The sequence below is a fragment of the Squalius cephalus genome (assembly GCF_949319135.1).
Source record: "Squalius cephalus genome assembly, chromosome: 1".
Taxonomy (NCBI): domain Eukaryota; kingdom Metazoa; phylum Chordata; class Actinopteri; order Cypriniformes; family Leuciscidae; genus Squalius; species Squalius cephalus.
Window position 1 is genome coordinate 57,024,229 of NC_137122.1, and position 20,555 is coordinate 57,044,783.

A 20,555-nucleotide genomic window follows, 5' to 3' on the forward strand; every position below is an offset into this window, starting at 1 on the left:
AACTGTTTTAACTGTTTTTGTCCATACAGTGAAAATCAGTGTGTTGTAAAACAGCACTGGAGCTCATGAACTTTTATTGCATGGCCAAATAAACACAGTCATCTTTCAAAATTTTCTTTTGTGTAAAGAATAAGAAAAGTTACACGAGTTTGATACAACACAAGGGCGAATATTAACCCTTTGAACTGAAATATAAATAGGAAAGAAACTTTATTCGGGAACACTTTTGAATAAGGTTTCATTAGTTAACATGTACTAAGAATAAACAATACTTACAGCATTCATTAATCTTTGTTAACCCTCTATGGTATGCATTATGTTCTAACCATGAAATATATATATTTTATAAATATCATACAAACTTGGGGACTTGGGGAAACTTTGCCGAACGCTTTACCACAATGAAAAATGGTCAGAAAAGTCATTTTTCTATAAAATTATGATTTTCTTTTCTATTTAATTGCAATTTTCTTATAGAAATTGATAGATTTATATACTTGGAACTCACGCAAACCAAAAATAAGTAGATCCCTATCATTCCCAGCAAACTCTGCACTCTTCCCATTGCCCTTTCCGTAAAATATTGCTATATTCATTTTCTGAAATGAAGAAATCCATTTGTTATTTATACATAAATACTACTATACTACAATAAACACTTCAAATAAATAAATAACTGTAATCATATTATTGTTGCTACTTTCTATAAAAAAAATCCCAACGGGTAATAATACATTATTAAAATCAAAGGTTGTATCTAACATTAACAAATATTAATAAATACTGTTACAAATGTATTGGTCATGGTTAGTATATGTTATTTAATACATTTACTAATGTAAACAAATAAAACCTTATTGTAAAGTGTACTTTTTGGTCCGATATTTATGAAAACATTTATGAAATCGAGGCATATGTCAGCCTTAAATCTGATGATTTTTCCCACTCAGGCTCTGGTGAAATTTACAGTTTTCTTTTAGCTAATGTTTGGTCATTTTGCTTATAATTTTGTAAATTTGACACAAAATATATCAACTCTTTTGATCAAACTGTAAAGAAACTGTTTGGGTTTTATTTTAGATCATTCCCATCATTTTAAATGATTTCTGTGAATGAATGGTTTAATGAAATTCATGAATGTGTAATATACAAAATATGATTATTTTGTCTTCACCTTAAAAAGTCAACACCATCAGATTTAATTCAATACCTGGACCAGAAGTTCAAAAGTAATAAAGTATTTTAAATAATATATTATTATCCGATGTTGAACAATTGAGTGATAAGCAAAATAATATATATATATATATATATATATATATATATATATATATATATATATATATATATATATATATATATTTTTTTTTTTTTTTTTTTTTTTAAACACGTTTAGTTCATAAGAATGACTCTCACCACATGGAAACATGAAGACTGTTAAAATAAAGTGTGACCCAGAATGGAAAGTAGCCTACACATTCTCCATTATCGATATAGCAATAATACAATAATCAATTTAAGTGCTCTATGAAGATGCACGTTTCATTATCAGCATCGAAAAAAAGCGTAGAAAATAATAATACATTTAGCATTTACTTAAATGGGACTGTAATTGATATACCGGTAAAGGCAGAAAGTCATTAAATTTGCATGTCCCTTGTTTTTTTTTTCTCCTGCACCTGCACACTGTATGTTTTTGATAGCTGATAAACTTTAAAACGACACATACCTGTCAGTCACTGGTCATATATGTGTGTTGTGTCCGTCAGCTGCGCGCGCGTCGCGTCATCTCGCTCGTGTCTCTGCTGTTCTGCATCTGTCAATCATCTCATCATCTGCACTTCACCTGAGCGCGTGCGCGTAAAACAGCGAGTGCGCGCTTCACCTGAGCGCGTTACCGTAAAACAGCGAGTCCGCGCGAACCTCCACTGCAGCCAATGAGCACTCGCTTTCATCCCATTTGCTTAAGCGACTCTTTATTTCACTAATTCATTATACTTATCTATAATATATCTATATCATACATAATCATACATCGAACAATTGCAGGGGAAAAAATACTTTTCACACTTTCTAATACTTTGAATAATCGTGCAAAAGCATTTTATTGATGCATCTGCTCTAGAGGTGTCAGATCTTTGGCATCACAAATGCACAATAGCAAAGAATACTAATATACTTTGTACTTCCCCCTCACAGAAAATACCGTGTCTGATGGTAATACCATGGTATAGTATGATACTTGAATCCTTGAATACTTGAGTAGGCCTATGTTTAATGTGAAGTGTGTAAGTCTATCTTTGGAAACAGTAATTCAATATGTGATGTTACGCTAGAGCGCCCCCTGCTGCCCACCGGCCCTAATTCAGCTTCACGAGATCCCCTGTGTGTCCCAAACTACACTAGAGCATGTCAGCTCCAGTTTGGATCCAGCCTATTATGAAGACTTCAGATGCCCAACACATGTGAAGAGACAAACCTCGCGAAGACTTCAGATGGCGCAAACTCTGAATCAACATGAACCAATACTATATTGTATAAATGGCATTGTAAACAAACAAGTATTCATTATTTCAATGAGCTCACTGCATTAAATTATTACATTGTTTAAATTACTACATTTTTAGCTAACTGTGATTTTTTATATGTACATTTCTGAAATACATAACTTCTGATAATACATAAATATACATAACTCTGATAACAGATCACTGTAATGTGGACTCATGGATTTTCTGTAAAGCTGCTTTGAAACGTGTAAACGTGTAGCCTACACGAAGTGTATTGTGAGAAGCACTGCACAAATTTTGTGATTTCTCTGATCTCATCCTATGTCTAATCTGTGTTTTTATGTGTGTTTTAATGTTATAATTAGTAATAATGGTATCTCTGTGAATCTTCAGCATAAGATCAGTTTCAACAATCAGTTATTTTGAAGAATATTGAAATCACAGAATACATAAAACATTTTGAACTCCTAAATGTCTAAGACACACACAGACATCAACTATCAGCAGTGTTGGGGAAAGTTACTTTGAAAAGTATTGCATTACAATATTGCGTTACTCCCTTAAAAAGTAACTAATTGTGTTTCTTAGTTGCTTTTTTAGAAGAGTAATGCGCTACGTTACTGTTGCGTTATTTTTTTTTCCACCTGGGCTGGGCTTGTTTTTGTTTTTTTTTATAACAAAAAAGTAATATTTTTGAGCAAATGCAAAGACCCTTTCACTAGCCTGGATGCCAGCCGAACTTAGCCCCGCCCACAAAATTTTTAGGTCGGGAAGTTCTGTCTGGACCACAGACTGTAAAAAATAGGGGGTGTTTCTCAATATGTGTTCTTCAGCGATCTTGCGTCCTTGTGTTCTCGTTTTACGTCATCATTAACCGTCGAAGTTCAGACCCAATTCTCAGGAACGCAAGTACAGGACGCATGAAAGAACCCAGATGTGTTCTTGATACCGAGGATGCATCGAATGCAGACCTGAGCTAGTACTCGCCTGGTGTCCCAGAAGTCATTGCGGCCGGTTCCGAGTTCGTTCTTCCAAGGAAGCTTGGACCCGTCTCCACGAGAACACAAGTCCGTTCTCTGCGTTCTTGGAATTGAGAAACAGCCAGGGTCTGGACTTGATCCGTTGAGGAGCTATTATGCCCGAACAAAAATTGTTCGGACCAATCAAATTGTCAGGGCGGGCTTTATACGATGATGGACAGATGAGCAACGGTAACGTAATCATCCACGTCATCAACGAGCGCTTGGGTTGAATTCAAATGACTGCCGCTGGAGAACTGAGATTTCACGAGTTCACGCTTACAAATAAGTCAGATAGAATAAATGCATATTTGGCGTGCTGTCTGAGGAGAGGGCTCGGGCTCGGTATTCGGCCCGAACCCATGATATGACATTCCTATTTCAGACGAATACAATGGGAGTTATATTAATAAATGTCCTGGCTCTTCCAAGCTTTATAATGCCAGTGAATGGTTATATTCTTTTGGAAGTCCATCAAAGTGCATCCATCCATGATTAAAGTGCTCCACACGGCTCTGGCGGGTTAATAAAGGCCTTCTGAAGTGAAGCGATGCGTTCGTGTAAGAAAAATATCCATATTTAAAACTTTATCAATCATAATAACTTGCTTCCGGCAGACGGCTGTACACAAGTCAACTTACGCCAAAAGAGTAACACTTGACGGTGTATGACGTAGGCAGGGGTGGACTGGCCATCTGGCAGACCGGGAGGGCCGACGTGCTTTTTGGGCCGGTACATCTCATACTTTTTTTTTGTCTGAACAGCCCATAAAACTCGTACATCGGCAGCCCATTCGTTTTGTTTTGCTTAATTGGTGGCGTGGGTCTTTGTGCCGGTGTAATGCATTGGTCAAAAAAAGTCAGCGTAGTTTTTTTTCCTTTTTCTCCCACACGTAGATCAGCAGCCTATTGGTTATTGTCTTGATTGACACTGGGATGGCCCAAATCACATCTTTAAACTCCTCCCCCTTTGGGCTCTGACGAGCGTGCAGTGTCAGTGTGTATCTGTCACAATAGTCAGAGAGATGGAGAAGAAACACAAGGAATGTGCAGGGAAAAAAAGTGAAAAAAAGATACCGGCCCTTCAAGCAGACCTTCATCAGCTCCCGTGGCTGATGAGGATAGTGAGGAGGAGAAGGAGAGAGATGAGTGAGTGTGGAGCTTGCGGAAAGCAGAACTACTTTTGTTAGAAATTAGATTCCAGGTGCCGCATTCCAGTCTTTTCTAGCAATTAGCATTTGAATGAATAATGACCCAGCGCTGAGGGAGACCAATACAGCTCTCGTCTTTATTAATCCTTTGTTTCAGAATATATAGTTAGAATATGAGGGGAGTACCACAGATTTAGCCAATAGGAATATACATTACATCATATAGAAAATACATTGTATAACAAGTCCATATATGGTCAGTTTCTGGTTCCAGAAAGGCCCTTCAGTGTATAACATAAGACTCTTCCTCCATTCGAACACAGAGGTCCACATAATGAACAACAGATGCCAGTACATTCTTACAGGACAAATAAATCCTATATAGCATGCTTTACTCAGACAGTTAAACTAGAACTTCTAACAACTTTCAAAACACTTAGGCTATATAAGTGTAGGAACCCATTACCCAGTTACGCATTATTTCCACATCTGCATAGTTGACGATTACTGCATTTTACTAGGACTGTAATGAGACACGTTGATAAATCATGTTTTCCGCCAAAATAAAAGCTTGATGCAGTTTCCGTCAATATTAAAAGACTATGTGTTTATCTCTTTCAAGTATAGAAATTAGTACAAAGCTAATTATGAAAATTATTTTTTTCAGTTTGAAGAGGTTTTTTGATGGAGAATGTGAAAATAACAAGAACTCATGTTTAAGAAATTGCTCATTCTGACTTATTTAGTCAGCAAAGGTTACATATACTTGTTCTGAAACCAAGCTCATGCTCCACTCTTCACCATAATGGTAACCCGCCTAAAAATTTCACCATAACAGAAATTATTTTAAATCAGCAAAACATTAAACATTTCCCTCTTAACATTAATCTTGCATAAAAATATTATATAACACATTATATAATCCCAGCACAGTTTTAGTTAAATTTAAGTCTGTCTAAATTAAATGAAACAATTCAGATTACGTAAAATGTGTCAGTTCTGTGAACTCAAAAGAAAAATAAAGTTCTAAATACTCATAAAAGTTCATTTGATTTTTGATTTAATTTAAGTTTACCCTACTCAGGTGAATTAATTATTTTAAGCGTTATGGATGATACCAAAACGCCCAAAGCACAGACATAAACACAATAATAGTGAATATGTAAATAACCAAGAAGGTCACATCTATGATTCTCGCCACTCTGGTCCAGTACGGACGCTGTCGGAACTCAGTGTGGATCTGCTTCAGACGGTCGAGGATCTTGTTGAGGGTATAAGACCGCTCTTCATTCTGATCTCTAACGGAGTCTGGAGGATTCTGCTGGTCTATTACACCAACTGTGAGAGGAAAAAAGCATAGCTCTGTATAAATGTTTTGTCTGCATAATCTCAAATACTCTATTATAGAAAAACAAATGAATTTCACATGTAGTTTTGGGGTGGCTTGTTTAGAATTTGATAATGCATGGTTTTACATTTGCTAAGTTCAGACTTCAAATGCTATTTTCATCCAACCATTCATCCATCTAAACCGTGTGTCCTGTTTTAGAGGCACAAGCATGCTGGAACAGGTCTAATTTACTCAAAGATTAATTGTATTATATTTTATTTGCATATGTACCAAAGCTACAAAGCAATCAAATCTTAAACTTATTTTCACTAATAAATTTGTGAAGTAAAAATATAAAATACATGAAAATGTTCCTCTTAATCTGATATTGTGTCAGTTCTTACCATCTTGTCCACTAACAGCAGCTTTAGTTTCCACTGATCTCTTCTCAGCTCCTTTAGCCATCAGATAATTCACAAAGATGGTCTCCAAAATGCTGATGGCAATTAGAAAGAAGATCGCACCGCAGAAAACCCCTGTGAAAAACACAAGATACTGTAGGTTTAAATTCTTTTTGTGACTTCAATTACTGAATTGTATTCTTAAAAAATAAGTAATATTAAATAATCAGCCCAGTCAACACTTTAATCTCGGAGTGATCTCACCATGTGGTCACAACGTAATGTGAGTTCACAGTGATCTAAATGTGTAACCTCACAGCGCACTCACTGTGTGCTCATACTATAGCCACAATATGAGCTCATCCCAGCTAGAACTATAATTGTTCTATGAATGTTTTGAGATCATTATGTTATGTTCTTGTAATGTCTTCTGTAGCTAATTTTATGTTTGTTTTATGACGTTGGATCCTGATGGATGGTTGGATTATGATGTTGGAGTCCACGTCCAATAACATTTCTAGCTGGGGTGATTCACATTGTGGCCTTAATATGAGCACACAGTGAGTGCACTGTGAGATCAATGTGTGATTGGGAGGTCAATGTTAGACTCACCAATCAGAGGGATTTGTGTCCCTGTAGAGGGCAGTGTGTTGTTAACAAGCAGCAGCATCACAGTAATAGACAGCAGTAAAGTCACTTTGAAGGTCACTTTGTCTGATGCATTTGATTCAACGAAGAAGGAGATCAAATCCAGCACAAGGAAGAAAAATACTGGTATTATAATGTTGATGACATACAGTACAGGTCTCCTTTTTATGGTAATCTGCGAGAGAGAGAGAGAGAGAGAGAGAGAGAGAGAGAGAGAGAGAGAGAGAGAGAGAGAGAGAGAGAGAGAGAGAGAGATATTAGCATCATTTTGGACTTAAACGCTAAGACTTTTTTTTTTTAAACACTAAGAATTGAATACATACATTAAATAGGGATGCACCATGTAGTTTAAAAGAAAAAACAGCTGGGTCTCTTAGAAGTAATAATTGGATAAGAGAGATTTATAACAGTATTTGTTACTATTAAGAATTTAATTAAAGAGCTACATATAATGTGATATTTTTTTAATTAAAATGTATTTGGTGATATTTGGTCATAATGCCTATCCCTATATATTAATTTCCTTTGAATTTTAATGCCGATAAAGATCTGTGTTTGGTTAGAACAAAATTGTTCATTTTACGTTAAAACTACAGTGTTCTCATTTGTTAACATTAATTATTGTATTAACTAACATGAACTAACAATGAGCAATACACTTATTACTATTTATTAATCTTTGTTCATGTTAGTTAATACAAATACAGCTGTTCGTTGTTTCTTCATGTTAGATCATAGTGCATTAAATATCTGAACAAATACAACATTTTATTTTAATAATGTATTAGTAAATGTTAAAATTAACATTATCCAACATTAATAAATGCTGTAGAAATATTATTAATTTTTCTAAATTTGTTAACTAATGAAACCTTATTGTAAAGAGCTACCCATTTTATCTTTTATTTTACATGGTCAAACTCAACTTGTAAATCACTCTGTGGGTGGTGCTGAAGGAGAATACTTGTCCACACTGTGGAGGTTAACTTTGCACAGTTGTTAGTTACAGAGAATAGATCAAAATGATGTCCAAAAGACGTCTTTTAAACGTCTTTGTCACAAAAGTTGGACGTTGAAAAGATGTCCACTGGGGGGCCAGAATGAAAGTTTTATAGCATCCTTTTTTGACGTGTCCTGCACGTCCCGATATTTTATTTATTTATTTATTTATTTGATATGGACATAACAACAGCATTGGACAAACCAGATACATTGTTTTTTGTGTTATAGCAAAACTGCTAATTTGCAACACTTGTCCATAGGAGGCATAGGAATATATAGACGTTCATGGATCCTCTGTACAAGTTCAAATGTGGCCATTTTGGATATATTTTCAACATCATTTATGGTCTCATTTAGATATAATTTATGATGTTTCTGGACCAAATAAAAACTCTCAGGATGCATTAGACAATTTAATAATCAATTAAAATGAAAATTATATTTATGATTTTATGATATTACGCTGTAGCCAAATTGAACAAGTTGTTTGGAAAATGGATGGATGGATGATTCAACTGTGAGCACCATCTTCAGGTCAGATAAGGGAATTCATTTAGTGGATGACTCTCATGGTGCATTATGGCTATTCTAGTGTTGAGCCTACATCGGTTGTACACTCGCTATTGTGGAGCATTGTGGGATTGAATGAGTGCACTCGGTAACGTCCACTATGGTTTCGGACACCACTACAAATGACTGTCTCCCCCAAAAATGTCCTATTTAAGGGTATGGGGGTGATTTCAGACACTTGCTTTGTTTCTGAATGAATCAGCTGTTTGAATTGAATGACTCATAAGACAGTGACTTTGATAAAGAGAGGAATATATAGGGCACTTTTTTAAGGATCTAAGCACATGGTCTAAAGTGCATGGCGCAAGTTCACTTAGGGTGTGTCCGAATCAGAGGTGGGTAATCCAGGGGTCAGAAAGTCCTGCCATATGTGTATTCCACCCATGAACTCAGTCAGCTGATTTCACTAATTAGTTCTGTCTCCTGCTGAATTAGCAAATCCAGGTGATTGGAACAAAATACTGAGGAGAACTTTTACTTTCTGAACCTGGACTTTACAAATCTGGCCACATGTCAGGCAAGAGCAAAGAAATAAACCAGAACTGGACCTTCTCGTAGCCAAAAAATCTGTGTATATTAAATATGGAGTAATTTCAGCCACAGCCTCAGATGAAATCAACTGAAGAGAAAAGAAGACATTAAATCTGTGAAGATCTCAGCAGAGGAGGATTAAACAACTCCACAAACAGCATTACCAGCTTCACTTATTACTAACCAGACTGACTTTATTTCTGTCAGACGTCTACAGAAGTTTTTATTGAGAATTAACAGAGGTTTAACTACACAGCAAAAACTCCAGTGTTAAATTGAGTCCACACTCAAGAGTGTAAAGTGTTAAAATATGAGTGTTAAATTAACACTCAAGAGTGTTAAAGTTAATGAGCTAATTAAGTGATTAATTCAGTGATGATTGAGCATTATTGAAGACACCTGATGTTAACAAGCAGAATCACTGAAGGAGAAAATAGCAAATTGTAAGTTACCGTTATGGCGATGGGTGTTTGCTTTAGTTTGGCTCTTGACCCTTATATGTTTACTTTAACTTTTGCTTGTCTGCTGTTATTGATTTATAACAGTCAGATGAACAAAGAAGAAATGTGATCTGATAGTGTTGGTTATGTTTTGACATAATCATGTTGAGATCCGAAAAACGAAATTTATTGAGATAGTTTGGTTTAAGTTGTCAATTACAGCAGCTCTGTGATTCTACAGCAGATGATTTTCAGTACTTTTCATATAATCCAAAAATATTTCATTGTTCTGATCAAAAGACTTTCAAATTAATTTATTTAGAAACATAGACATCAATAATCAGCCTGTGAATCTCAACAATGGTGACAATAATAAAGCATGTTGCAGTGGCTGCCACCAATCACAACTCATTAATGGCTCCCATCATGCATTGCGGTATGAATAAATTATGATCTGAATTGTCTATGTCATTTACTTTTTCTAATTGAATATTCTGCTCGTCACCATTGTTGAGATGCATAGACTGAATCTTGACGTCTGTGTGTGCCTAAAAGAACGTTTTTTTTTTTTCAAAACAACTTTTAAGAAATCCTTTGTATTATATCTAAAATTCTGGATATTTATGCAGAATCACAGTTATGCTGTAACCAACAACATAAATCTAAGTCAGAAATAAGAGTTCAGTAATCAAGTTCAAATGATGATTGTCATAATATAACCGGCATCATCAGATCACTTTTTCTCTTTGTCCATCTGGCAGTTATAACTCATATACAGCAGCCAAGCAAAATATAAAGTTAATAATATAAGGGTCAAGAGCCCAACTAAAGCAAACACCCATCACCATAATGGTGGCTTACAATTTGAGATTTTCTCCTTCAGTGATTCTGCTTGATGATTCTGCATCAGGTGTCTTCAATAATGATCAATCATCACTAAGTTAATCACTTAATTAGCTCATTAACTTTAACACTCTTGAGTGTTAATTTAACACTCATATTTTAACACTTTACACTCTTGAGTGTGGACTCATATACACTCCCAGGAGTGTTAATTTAACACTGGAGTTTTTGCTGTGTAGGGCTGGGCGATATATCGCACGATATTGTTATGTGCATCTCGTCAGTAAAGCCGGTTCCTTAATTAGTAGTAAATCGCCTTCACCTGCTTTCAGATGGAGCGCCATTTAATACAAAGAGCCGTAGTTAACTGACAAGCTGAGCCATATCGCATTAATATCGCAGACGTATCGCCAGCGATAATTAATGCGATATGGCTCCGCTTGTCAGTTAACTACGGCTCTTTTAGGGCTGGGCGATATATTGCGCGATATTGTTATGCGCATCTCGTCAGTAAAGCCGGTTCCTTGATTAGTAGTAAATCGCCTTCACCTGCTTTCAGATGAAGCGGCATTTACTACACAGCAAAAACTCCAGTGTTAAATTAACACTCAAGAGTGTTAAAGTTAATGAGATAGTTAAGTGATTAATTTAGAGATGATTGAGCATTATTGAAGACACCTGATGTTAACAAGCAGAATCACTGAAGGAGAAAATCACAAATTGTAAGCCACCGTTATGACGATCAGTGTTTGCTTTAGTTGGGCTCTTGACCCTTATTTATTCACTTTAAATTTTGTTTGTCTGCTGTTATTGATTTATAACAGTCAAATGAACAAAGAAAAGTGTGATCTGATAGTTTTGGTTATGTTTTGACATAATCATTCTGTGATCTGAAAAATAAAACTTAAGATAGTTTGGTTTAACTTATTAATTACAGCAGCTCTGTGATTCTACATATTATTTTCAGTATTTTTCTTCTAATCCAAAATATTTATTAAACATTATTTTATAAACATTGTTCTGATCAAAATACTTTTAAATGAATTTATTTAGAAACACAGACATCAATAATCAGCCTGTGAATTTCAACAACGGTGACAATAATAAAGCATGTTGCAGTGGCTGCCACCAATCACAACTCATTAATGGCTCCCATAATGCATTGCGGAATGAATAAATTATGATCTGAATTGTCTATGTAATTTACTTTTCCTAATTGAATATTCTGCTCGTCACCATTGTTGAGATGCATAGACTGAATCTTGGCGTCTGTGTCTGTCTGTAAATTGCAGTCAGTTTTTCCTTTTTTTAATACAAGCACCAAGAATGTAAGTAGCCTTTTTCTTTTTTAATAGCACTTTATTTATGAACCTCAGGGTAAAATGTCTTTGTTGTCACATTTCTCGGAATTGTGTGCCTCATTTTATTTAACGTTAAACAGAAAAGTTCCATGTTTACCACAGAACAGCTCGCTCGGAGCGTTCAGTGTCGGTTCTATACTGTAAAACTTAAATTAATGTTAATACTTTTTTTTCAATCACTAAATAAAGCCTGCTATTTTGGGACAAGAGTCACAACCTTAAATTGCTTGCACAAAACTCTTGTTGTTGTTGTTAATTTAAACCGTTGTGCGCAGAGAGAGAGAGAGAGAGAGAGAGAGAGAGAGAGAGAGAGTGAGAGAGAGAGAGAGAGAGAGAGAGAGAGAGAGAGAGATATTAGCATCATTTTGGACTTAAACGCTAAGACTTTTTTTTTTTAAACACTAAGAATTGAATACATACATTAAATAGGGATGCACCATGTAGTTTAAAAGAAAAAACAGCTGGGTCTCTTAGAAGTAATAATTGGATAAGAGAGATTTATAACAGTATTTGTTACTATTAAGAATTTAATTAAAGAGCTACATATAATGTGATATTTTTTTAATTAAAATGTATTTGGTGATATTTGGTCATAATGCCTATCCCTATATATTAATTTCCTTTGAATTTTAATGCCGATAAAGATCTGTGTTTGGTTAGAACAAAATTGTTCATTTTACGTTAAAACTACAGTAAGTTCTCATTTGTTAACATTAATTATTGTATTAACTAACATGAACTAACAATGAGCAATACACTTATTACTATTTATTAATCTTTGTTCATGTTAGTTAATACAAATACAGCTGTTCGTTGTTTCTTCATGTTAGATCATAGTGCATTAAATATCTGAACAAATACAACATTTTATTTTAATAATGTATTAGTAAATGTTAAAATTAACATTATCCAACATTAATAAATGCTGTAGAAATATTATTAATTTTTCTAAATTTGTTAACTAATGAAACCTTATTGTAAAGAGCTACCCATTTTATCTTTTATTTTACATGGTCAAACTCAACTTGTAAATCACTCTGTGGGTGGTGCTGAAGGAGAATACTTGTCCACACTGTGGAGGTTAACTTTGCACAGTTGTTAGTTACAGAGAATAGATCAAAATGATGTCCAAAAGACGTCTTTTAAACGTCTTTGTCACAAAAGTTGGACGTTGAAAAGATGTCCACTGGGGGGCCAGAATGAAAGTTTTATAGCATCCTTTTTTGACGTGTCCTGCACGTCCCGATATTTTATTTATTTATTTATTTATTTGATATGGACATAACAACAGCATTGGACAAACCAGATACATTGTTTTTTGTGTTATAGCAAAACTGCTAATTTGCAACACTTGTCCATAGGAGGCATAGGAATATATAGACGTTCATGGATCCTCTGTACAAGTTCAAATGTGGCCATTTTGGATATATTTTCAACATCATTTATGGTCTCATTTAGATATAATTTATGATGTTTCTGGACCAAATAAAAACTCTCAGAGAGAGAGTGAGTGCCTGCGAGTGAGGGAGAGTCTGCGGTCTTGGCCATTAGTTTATTTACTTGGTTTTGAGTTGGTAATACATTGTCAAATATGTTTAAACTTAAATTTACTACCTACACAAGTAGTTATGTCTCTTTGTATTAATATGTCTTGTTATTGACAAAATGCGCAACCAGATGTTCGAATAGTTCGAATATTCGTGTGTTTTTTAGAGGGAATATTCGAACGTCATTTTTGAACAATTTTGACAGCCCTACTTCTCTGCCACTGTGGAAAGTGAATATCTTTAGAATATTATTTTTTTTCATCAATATGAATGCTTTATTCCAAACAAAATTATCTGAATGCTGAAAAATTATTCATGATCGATTAGTAAATAATATAATTCTGATATCCATACACACATCTCCCTTCACATTCACAGCTTCCATGCAACATCTGTTCAACCTCTGGTGTGAAAACCATATTATTAAAGAATATACTCTCTTGAGCAACACCTAAATATAATTTACATGTTGACTTTGAACATTAAGTAACAGATAAAATAATGTATACTATAATATATTATAGTATGATTTCACACTTTGGTGTATTATTGTAAACAAACAAAAAACAAGTAATAAAATGGTTAATTTAGAAGATATTTGATACCCCTGGCATTTTAAGGTTTTAAAAATATAATAATTACATTTATTACACATTTTTCACAAACTCATAAACTAGTTGTTTTTGTTTTTATAAAATAATTGTATTTATATATTCAATATTGGTTTACATTCCATATCCAGTGTGCTGTACCTGAAAGATCAGCTGATGCATTTTAGCCGATCTAAGATCATCATCAGTGGTATGAGTACTGTTAATTATATCGATGAGAGCCCACTCTCCATTGCTCTGAAACATCTCTTTCGACTTTTTAATAATATGCTTATCATCAAAAATAGCATCAGACAGGGTATCCAAATTAATCTCCTTATCTGTGGGAACAGACATGAATATTTTATTATTTTATAAGTCAAATAGTTTAGAAGAATAAACCATGTTATCTTGTGTTTATTTGTCTAAACTGATTCATGTGTTTCAGATGTACCTGAATACACTGTAGACTGAAGTGTTATATTGCAGATTTGGGTGTCGAAGGGAAACCTGTAGAGATCCATCTTACAGGCCGTGGTCAGAGATAAAACATCAGTTGAGACTGTATAGCCGAAAGAGATCAACAGCACATTTGGAGACTCCTTTGTTCCAAACTCTGTCTTGATGCTAAATGGATAAAATATAAATTAGCACTGATTATTAAAGACATGGTTGAAGACAGCAGGTATTCAAATCAAAAGTAACTTGCTGACTATGGTCATCATGTTATGTCAGGGGTGTCTAATCCTGCTCCTGGAGCACCACCCCAGCTAACAGACCTTTGTTATAAGAACGTTCTCCAAATATTCAGCGTTGGTTCTGGAAACATAAAAAATGTCCAGTTTTCTTGATGTTAGACAGAGGAACGTGTTTTAAAAGGTATAATGTTCCTCAAACATTTTTCAACTTAATTTTGATTTAAAATTCAACATTCTAGGAACGTTGATTTCTAACATTCCAGCATTTCCTGAATGTTGCTAGAATGTTGTTTAAAGGTTAGTGTGATGTTCCTGAAACATTCTTTCACTCATCTTTCGAAAGAGAAATAAGAACACATTCTACAACTTTATTCAGACACAGCCTTAGATGAACTGAAGATAAAAAACATTAACAACTCCACAAACAGCATTACCAAAACCAGACTGACTTTATTTCTGTCACACGTCTACAGAAGGTCTTATTAAAAGGTGACAGAGGTGTATATGGAATTTTATTTTCATTTAATGTCACCATGATGGCGATCAGTGTTTGCTTTAGTTGGGCTCTTGACCCTTGACTTTTGAACATTAGTTTGTCTTTGGCTGTGATAGCCGTGTCTTTAAAATACATTTGCTGTGCCAAAAAAGCTGAAAGAAAACTGTATCAGATGACAGTGACTGTTTATTAATGCTCACAATGGTGTTTTATTGTATGTATTGTTTAAGATGGGATCATTGTGCTTTGACATCAAGAAAATATGAAAAATTTTACAAGAATTATGCTCAGATAATTTTGCACTTCGAGATCTGCCAGACACACACAGACATCAAGAATCGGTGTATGAATCTCAACAGTGGTGACAATCAAAAGGTTCATGCTGCAATGCATGTTGGGTACCAGCATAGTACAAAAATTTGTCCATAACTCCCAGCATGCATTGCAGCATGAATAAATTATGCAGCTGAATTGTCTTGTTATTTTCTTTAATTATTACTTTTTGCTTTTATTTTTCTGTTGGTTTTGTGTTGACTTTTAGTAGCGTGTTTTTTTATGGTCAGATTTGATGTTATCTTTTTTGTTGATTGTCACCATTGTTGAGATTCATTGGCTGATACTTCATTTTATAGTGAATGATAAATTTAAAAATTCTTCATAACTGATTGTGCAGCACTGTTTAAACTTTTGCTGAAGTTTTGCAGTGTAGCAATATACAATTAAGCTGTATCAAAACAATGCATTTTCGATAAATGTTAGGACGTGATCCAAACATGTGATGACATAATAATCTACAACATCTGGTTTCATTTTAGCTGCCTTTGTTTCTGCCACAACAAATGTGTCTTAAAACACAGTTACATCAACCAAAGAAAAACTGCTAAAGTCAAGGATAAAGAGCCCAACTAAAGCAGTCACTGTTCACCATAATGATAACATCAAATGAGATAAAACAACATCTAAACCTCTGTTAATCCTCCAGAGGTGGTGATGAATCAGAGGTGGGTAATCCAGGGGTCAAAGAGTAGAAGTCCTGCCATATGTTTATTCCACCCATAAACTCAGTCATCTGATTTCACTAATTAGTTCTGTCTCCTGCTGAATTAGCAAATCCAGGTGATTGGAACAAAATACTGAGGAGGACTTTTACTTTCTGAACCTGGACGTTTACAAATCTGGCCACATGTCAGCCAAGAGCAAAGAAATAAACCAGAACTGGACCTTATCTGAGTCAAAACCTGTGTATATTCAATATGGAGTAATTTCAGCCACAGTTTTAGATGAAATCAACTGAAGAGAAAAGAAGACATTAAATCTGTGAAGATCTCAGCAGAGGAGGATTAAACAACTCCACAAACAGCCTTACCAGCTTCACTTATTACTAACCACTTTATTTTAACTGACTTTATTTCTGTCAGATGGCTACAGAAGTTTTTATTGAGAATTAACAGAGGTTTAACTCTAATGTGTTTCATTTGAAGTCACCATAACAGTGATTAGTGTTTCCATTAGTTGGGCTCTTAACTCTTATTATATCTTTTGTCTTCTTTGGCCGCTGTGACAGTGTGTTTGTCAAACACATTTACAGCAGCAAAGAAAGCTAAAGTGAAATGTGATCAGGTGATGATGGTTACCTGTTGATGGTTTTATAATCATCATGAAATAGACTGATTCACTGAGGTTTTTATAATCTAACAATTGTGTTGATCCATTAATATTTTCACATCACAAATTCTGTGTTACTGCAGCGTGAGATCTATCCAGAAAAAAAAAAAAATCTGCATATCACAGTTATTCATGCGCTGATTCTTGAGGTTTGTGTTTGTCTGAATGAAGAGGTTTAAAACTTATTGTGTGCTTTTTATGTTTCATTTTATATTAAATTCTCCAGCTTTTCTCACTTCATATAGAACCTATGAATCTCAACAATGGTGGCAATAATATATATATATATATATATATATATATATATATATATATATATATATATATATATATATATATATATATTATATATCCCTTAATCGCTGTTAAAAAAGGATAACACTTAAAGGGATACTTCACCTCTGGAAAGATGAATGTGTATTTAAAATAGGTAATTTATGTAGAAGAAATGTGAAGAAATGTTTTAATTTGGAGCTTTCTAGACTGAGAAAAGCCAGAAAATGTATTTTTGGCTCATGTGGATGAGACAACAACTCCCAGAATGCACTTGCTTCGCTGCCCTAGGAGGCCACGCCTACCGGATAGAGAGCGCAGTTGAAAACAACAAGGTTAGGCTACCAGTGAGTCTCCGTGACGAGTCTGCCTGGGATTTCGGGATCGCCCAAAATGTCCGGGATTCGGCTTTTGCGTTCTACAGTCGCCATTCATTATGTTTACTGTGGCGAGCAGGACGAGGCTGACAGCCGCGGGAGAACGGCGCGAGGCCGGTGGCGTCATTACTGAGACGCGCCGGTCTCGCAACGGAGGTGCGGGAATTTTCTTAGCAATGTTAAAACGCACATCAACCGATCACTTGTTTAGCGTTCATGTAAACACTACATTCAGATTCACCGATCGGAATGAATTCAGTTAGATTGAAACAAGAGGTGTGCATGTAAACAATGAATGGCGACCGCAGAAAGCAAAAGCTGAATCCCGGACATTTTGAACGATCTCGCCCGCCGGACAAGTCAGGGAAAAGGAGGATGGTAACCCCTACTTACTCAGCTTTCTCCTACTATTCAGCTTTCTCCACAGAACAAGAGCCTGCTAGCTTAGCTTCCAAAGAAAGACGGCTGACTGTGTGTACATTCTGTGAGTGAGATCCCACCCTGTATGGGCGGGCTGAAAACATGCGGAACAACGCCTTCTACTGGCTGTAGTCTTTAGCCTCAGGACAGAAAATCCAGACAAAAAATACATAAATCTCTCCTCTCAGGGGGATGTGAGGGTGGAAAGCATGGTAATTCGAAAATACTACAGGTTTTCTACTAATACAAAGCTTAATGCTAAATCCTGAAGTATCCCTTTAAGCTGTTTGGGGTCAAAATGACTCCAAACTTTTAAAGAGCGATTACATAAGGAAATATACACATTTTTATATGGAAAACTATATATCATTTTTTTTTATTTACTTCTCAACTATACATTTATGCTGTGTTTTTGTGGACATTTTGAAGTTTTTTAACTATTTACTGCACAATTACATAACTAGGCCATAAATTGGCTCATGAAAAAAGATATTTTAAAGAAAAAATCACTTAAATGATGATCTTAATTAAATCTAAATAGTTTTTGGACATTGCTCTATGTGTTAGGGATAGAATACTGACATCTGCTGGTTTGTGGAAAAACTTTAGAAATTATAATTAAAGAAAGTTTGTTCCATGTTGCATATGTGACATTTTTCAGATTTATGCCAGTTTAGTTGATTTTATTTGCCAATTTCTATAAAAATGCTCTCTGTTGCAGTGACATACGTGTGTGTTTGTGTGTGTGTGTATGAGATAGAAAGTTCATTCCACTTTGGGTTTATGCTCTAGGACCAGACCTTGATTTAAATGTAATTTTTTTTAGATTTATGCCAGTTTTGTTTATTTTATTTGCCAATTTCTGTAAAAATGCTCTCTGTTGCAGTCACATACATGTGTGTGTTTGTGTGCGTGCGTGTGTGTGTGTGTGTGTATGAGATAGAAAGTTCGTTCTACTTTTTATTTATGCTCTAGGACCAGACCTTGGTTTATTTGTAAAAATTGTCAGATTTATAATGGATTTACTTTTATTATTTTGACAAACAAAATTAAAAAAAGTCATTTTTTTTCATTTTCCCATTCATTTTCAATGTGGGGTCATTTTGACCCCAAACAGCTTAAATGGTAAAACATTTTTTACACACCTTTAGAACAACCAAATCAAGCCCAGTTTTTTTGTGCATGTTTAGATAGATTATTTAGGAAAAGTCACAGAGTTTCATGCCCCTGCGATGAAGGTAACACTTTTAAAAAATGAAGGAAAAGTCCATTGGGGTCATTTTGACCCCAAACAGCGATTAAGGGATATATATTATATACAGTGAGGAAAATAAGTATTTGAACACCCTGCTATTTTGCAAGTTCTCCCACTTAGAAATCATGGAGGGGTCTGAAATTGTCATCGTAGGTGCATGTCCACTGTGAGAGACATAATCTAAAAAAAAAAAATCCAGAAATCACAATGTATGATTTTTTAACTATTTATTTGTATGGTACAGCTGCAAATAAGTATTTGAACACCTGAGAAAATCAATGTTAATATTTGGTACAGTAGCCTTTGTTTGCAATTACAGAGGTCAAACGTTTCCTGTAGTTTTTCACCAGGTTTGCACACACTGCAGGAGGGATTTTGGCCCACTCCTCCACACAGATCTTCTCTAGATCAGTCAGGTTTCTGGGCTGTCGCTGAGAAACACGGAGTTTGAGCTCCCTCCAAAGATTCTCTATTGGGTTTAGGTCTGGAGACTGGCTAGGCCACGCCAGAACCTTGATATGCTTCTTACAGAGCCACTCCTTGGTTATCCTGGCTGTGTGCTTCGGGTCATTGTCATGTTGGAAGACCCAGCCTCAACCCATCTTCAATGCTCTAACTGAGGGAAGGAGGTTGTTCCCCAAAATCTCGCAATACATGGCCCCGGTCATCCTCTCCTTAATACAGTGCAGTCGCCCTGTCCCATGTGCAGAAAAACACCCCCAAAGCATGATGCTACCACCCCCATGCTTCACAGTAGGGATGGTGTTCTTGGGATGGTACTCATCATTCTTCTTCCTCCAAACACGTTTAGTGGAATTATGACCAAAAAGTTCTATTTTGGTCTCATCTGACCACATGACTTTCTCCCATGACTCCTCTGGATCATCCAAATGGTCATAGGCAAACTTAAGACGGGCCTTGACATGTGCTGGTTTAAGCAGGGGAACCTTCCGTGCCATGCATGATTTCAAACCATGACGTCTTAGTGTATTACCAACAGTAACCTTGGAAACGGTGGTCCCAGCTCTTTTCAGATCATTGACCAGCTCCTCCGTGTAGTTCTGGGCTGATTTCTCACCTTTCTTAGGATCATTGAGACCCCACGAGGTGAGATCTTGCATGGAGCCCCAGTCCGAGGGAGACTGACAGTCATGTTTAGCTTCTTCCATTTTCTAATGATTGCTCCAACAGTGGACCTTTTTTCACCAAGCTGCTTGTGAAATATATATATTATAAATAAATAAATAAATTATAAACACCCATAAATTCAAATCTTATGCTCGGTATGATATTAAAGCACATTTGAAACACAGCATGAGTTCAAGGAATCAGACATGTCCAGAATGATTTTGTCATCATCACAACAGTCACAAAAACCTGATCAGTTTTTCTTGCCATAATAAATGTGTTTTATAAACTCACAGCAGCC

The 20,555-nt window shown here is 35.4% G+C and overlaps 2 protein-coding genes across 2 annotated transcripts in view; one reads left to right on the top strand and one right to left on the bottom strand.

Annotated features, from left to right (window-relative positions):
* Positions 1-20,555, top strand: part of LOC307160335 (splicing factor U2AF 65 kDa subunit-like) — a 161,556-nt gene that overhangs the window by 124,229 nt on the left and 16,772 nt on the right. The gene's annotated exons all lie outside the window — the stretch shown is intronic.
* LOC307171752 (uncharacterized protein) lies at positions 5,785-7,229 on the bottom strand (the record flags this gene model as incomplete). Its single annotated transcript, XM_079893556.1, has 3 exons — positions 7,023-7,229; positions 6,414-6,545; positions 5,785-6,017 (listed from the first exon to the last, which is right to left on the bottom strand). The coding sequence occupies exons 1-3, from the start codon at positions 7,078-7,080 to the stop codon at positions 5,785-5,787; spliced, it is 423 nt and encodes a 140-aa protein (XP_079749682.1). The 5' UTR covers positions 7,081-7,229.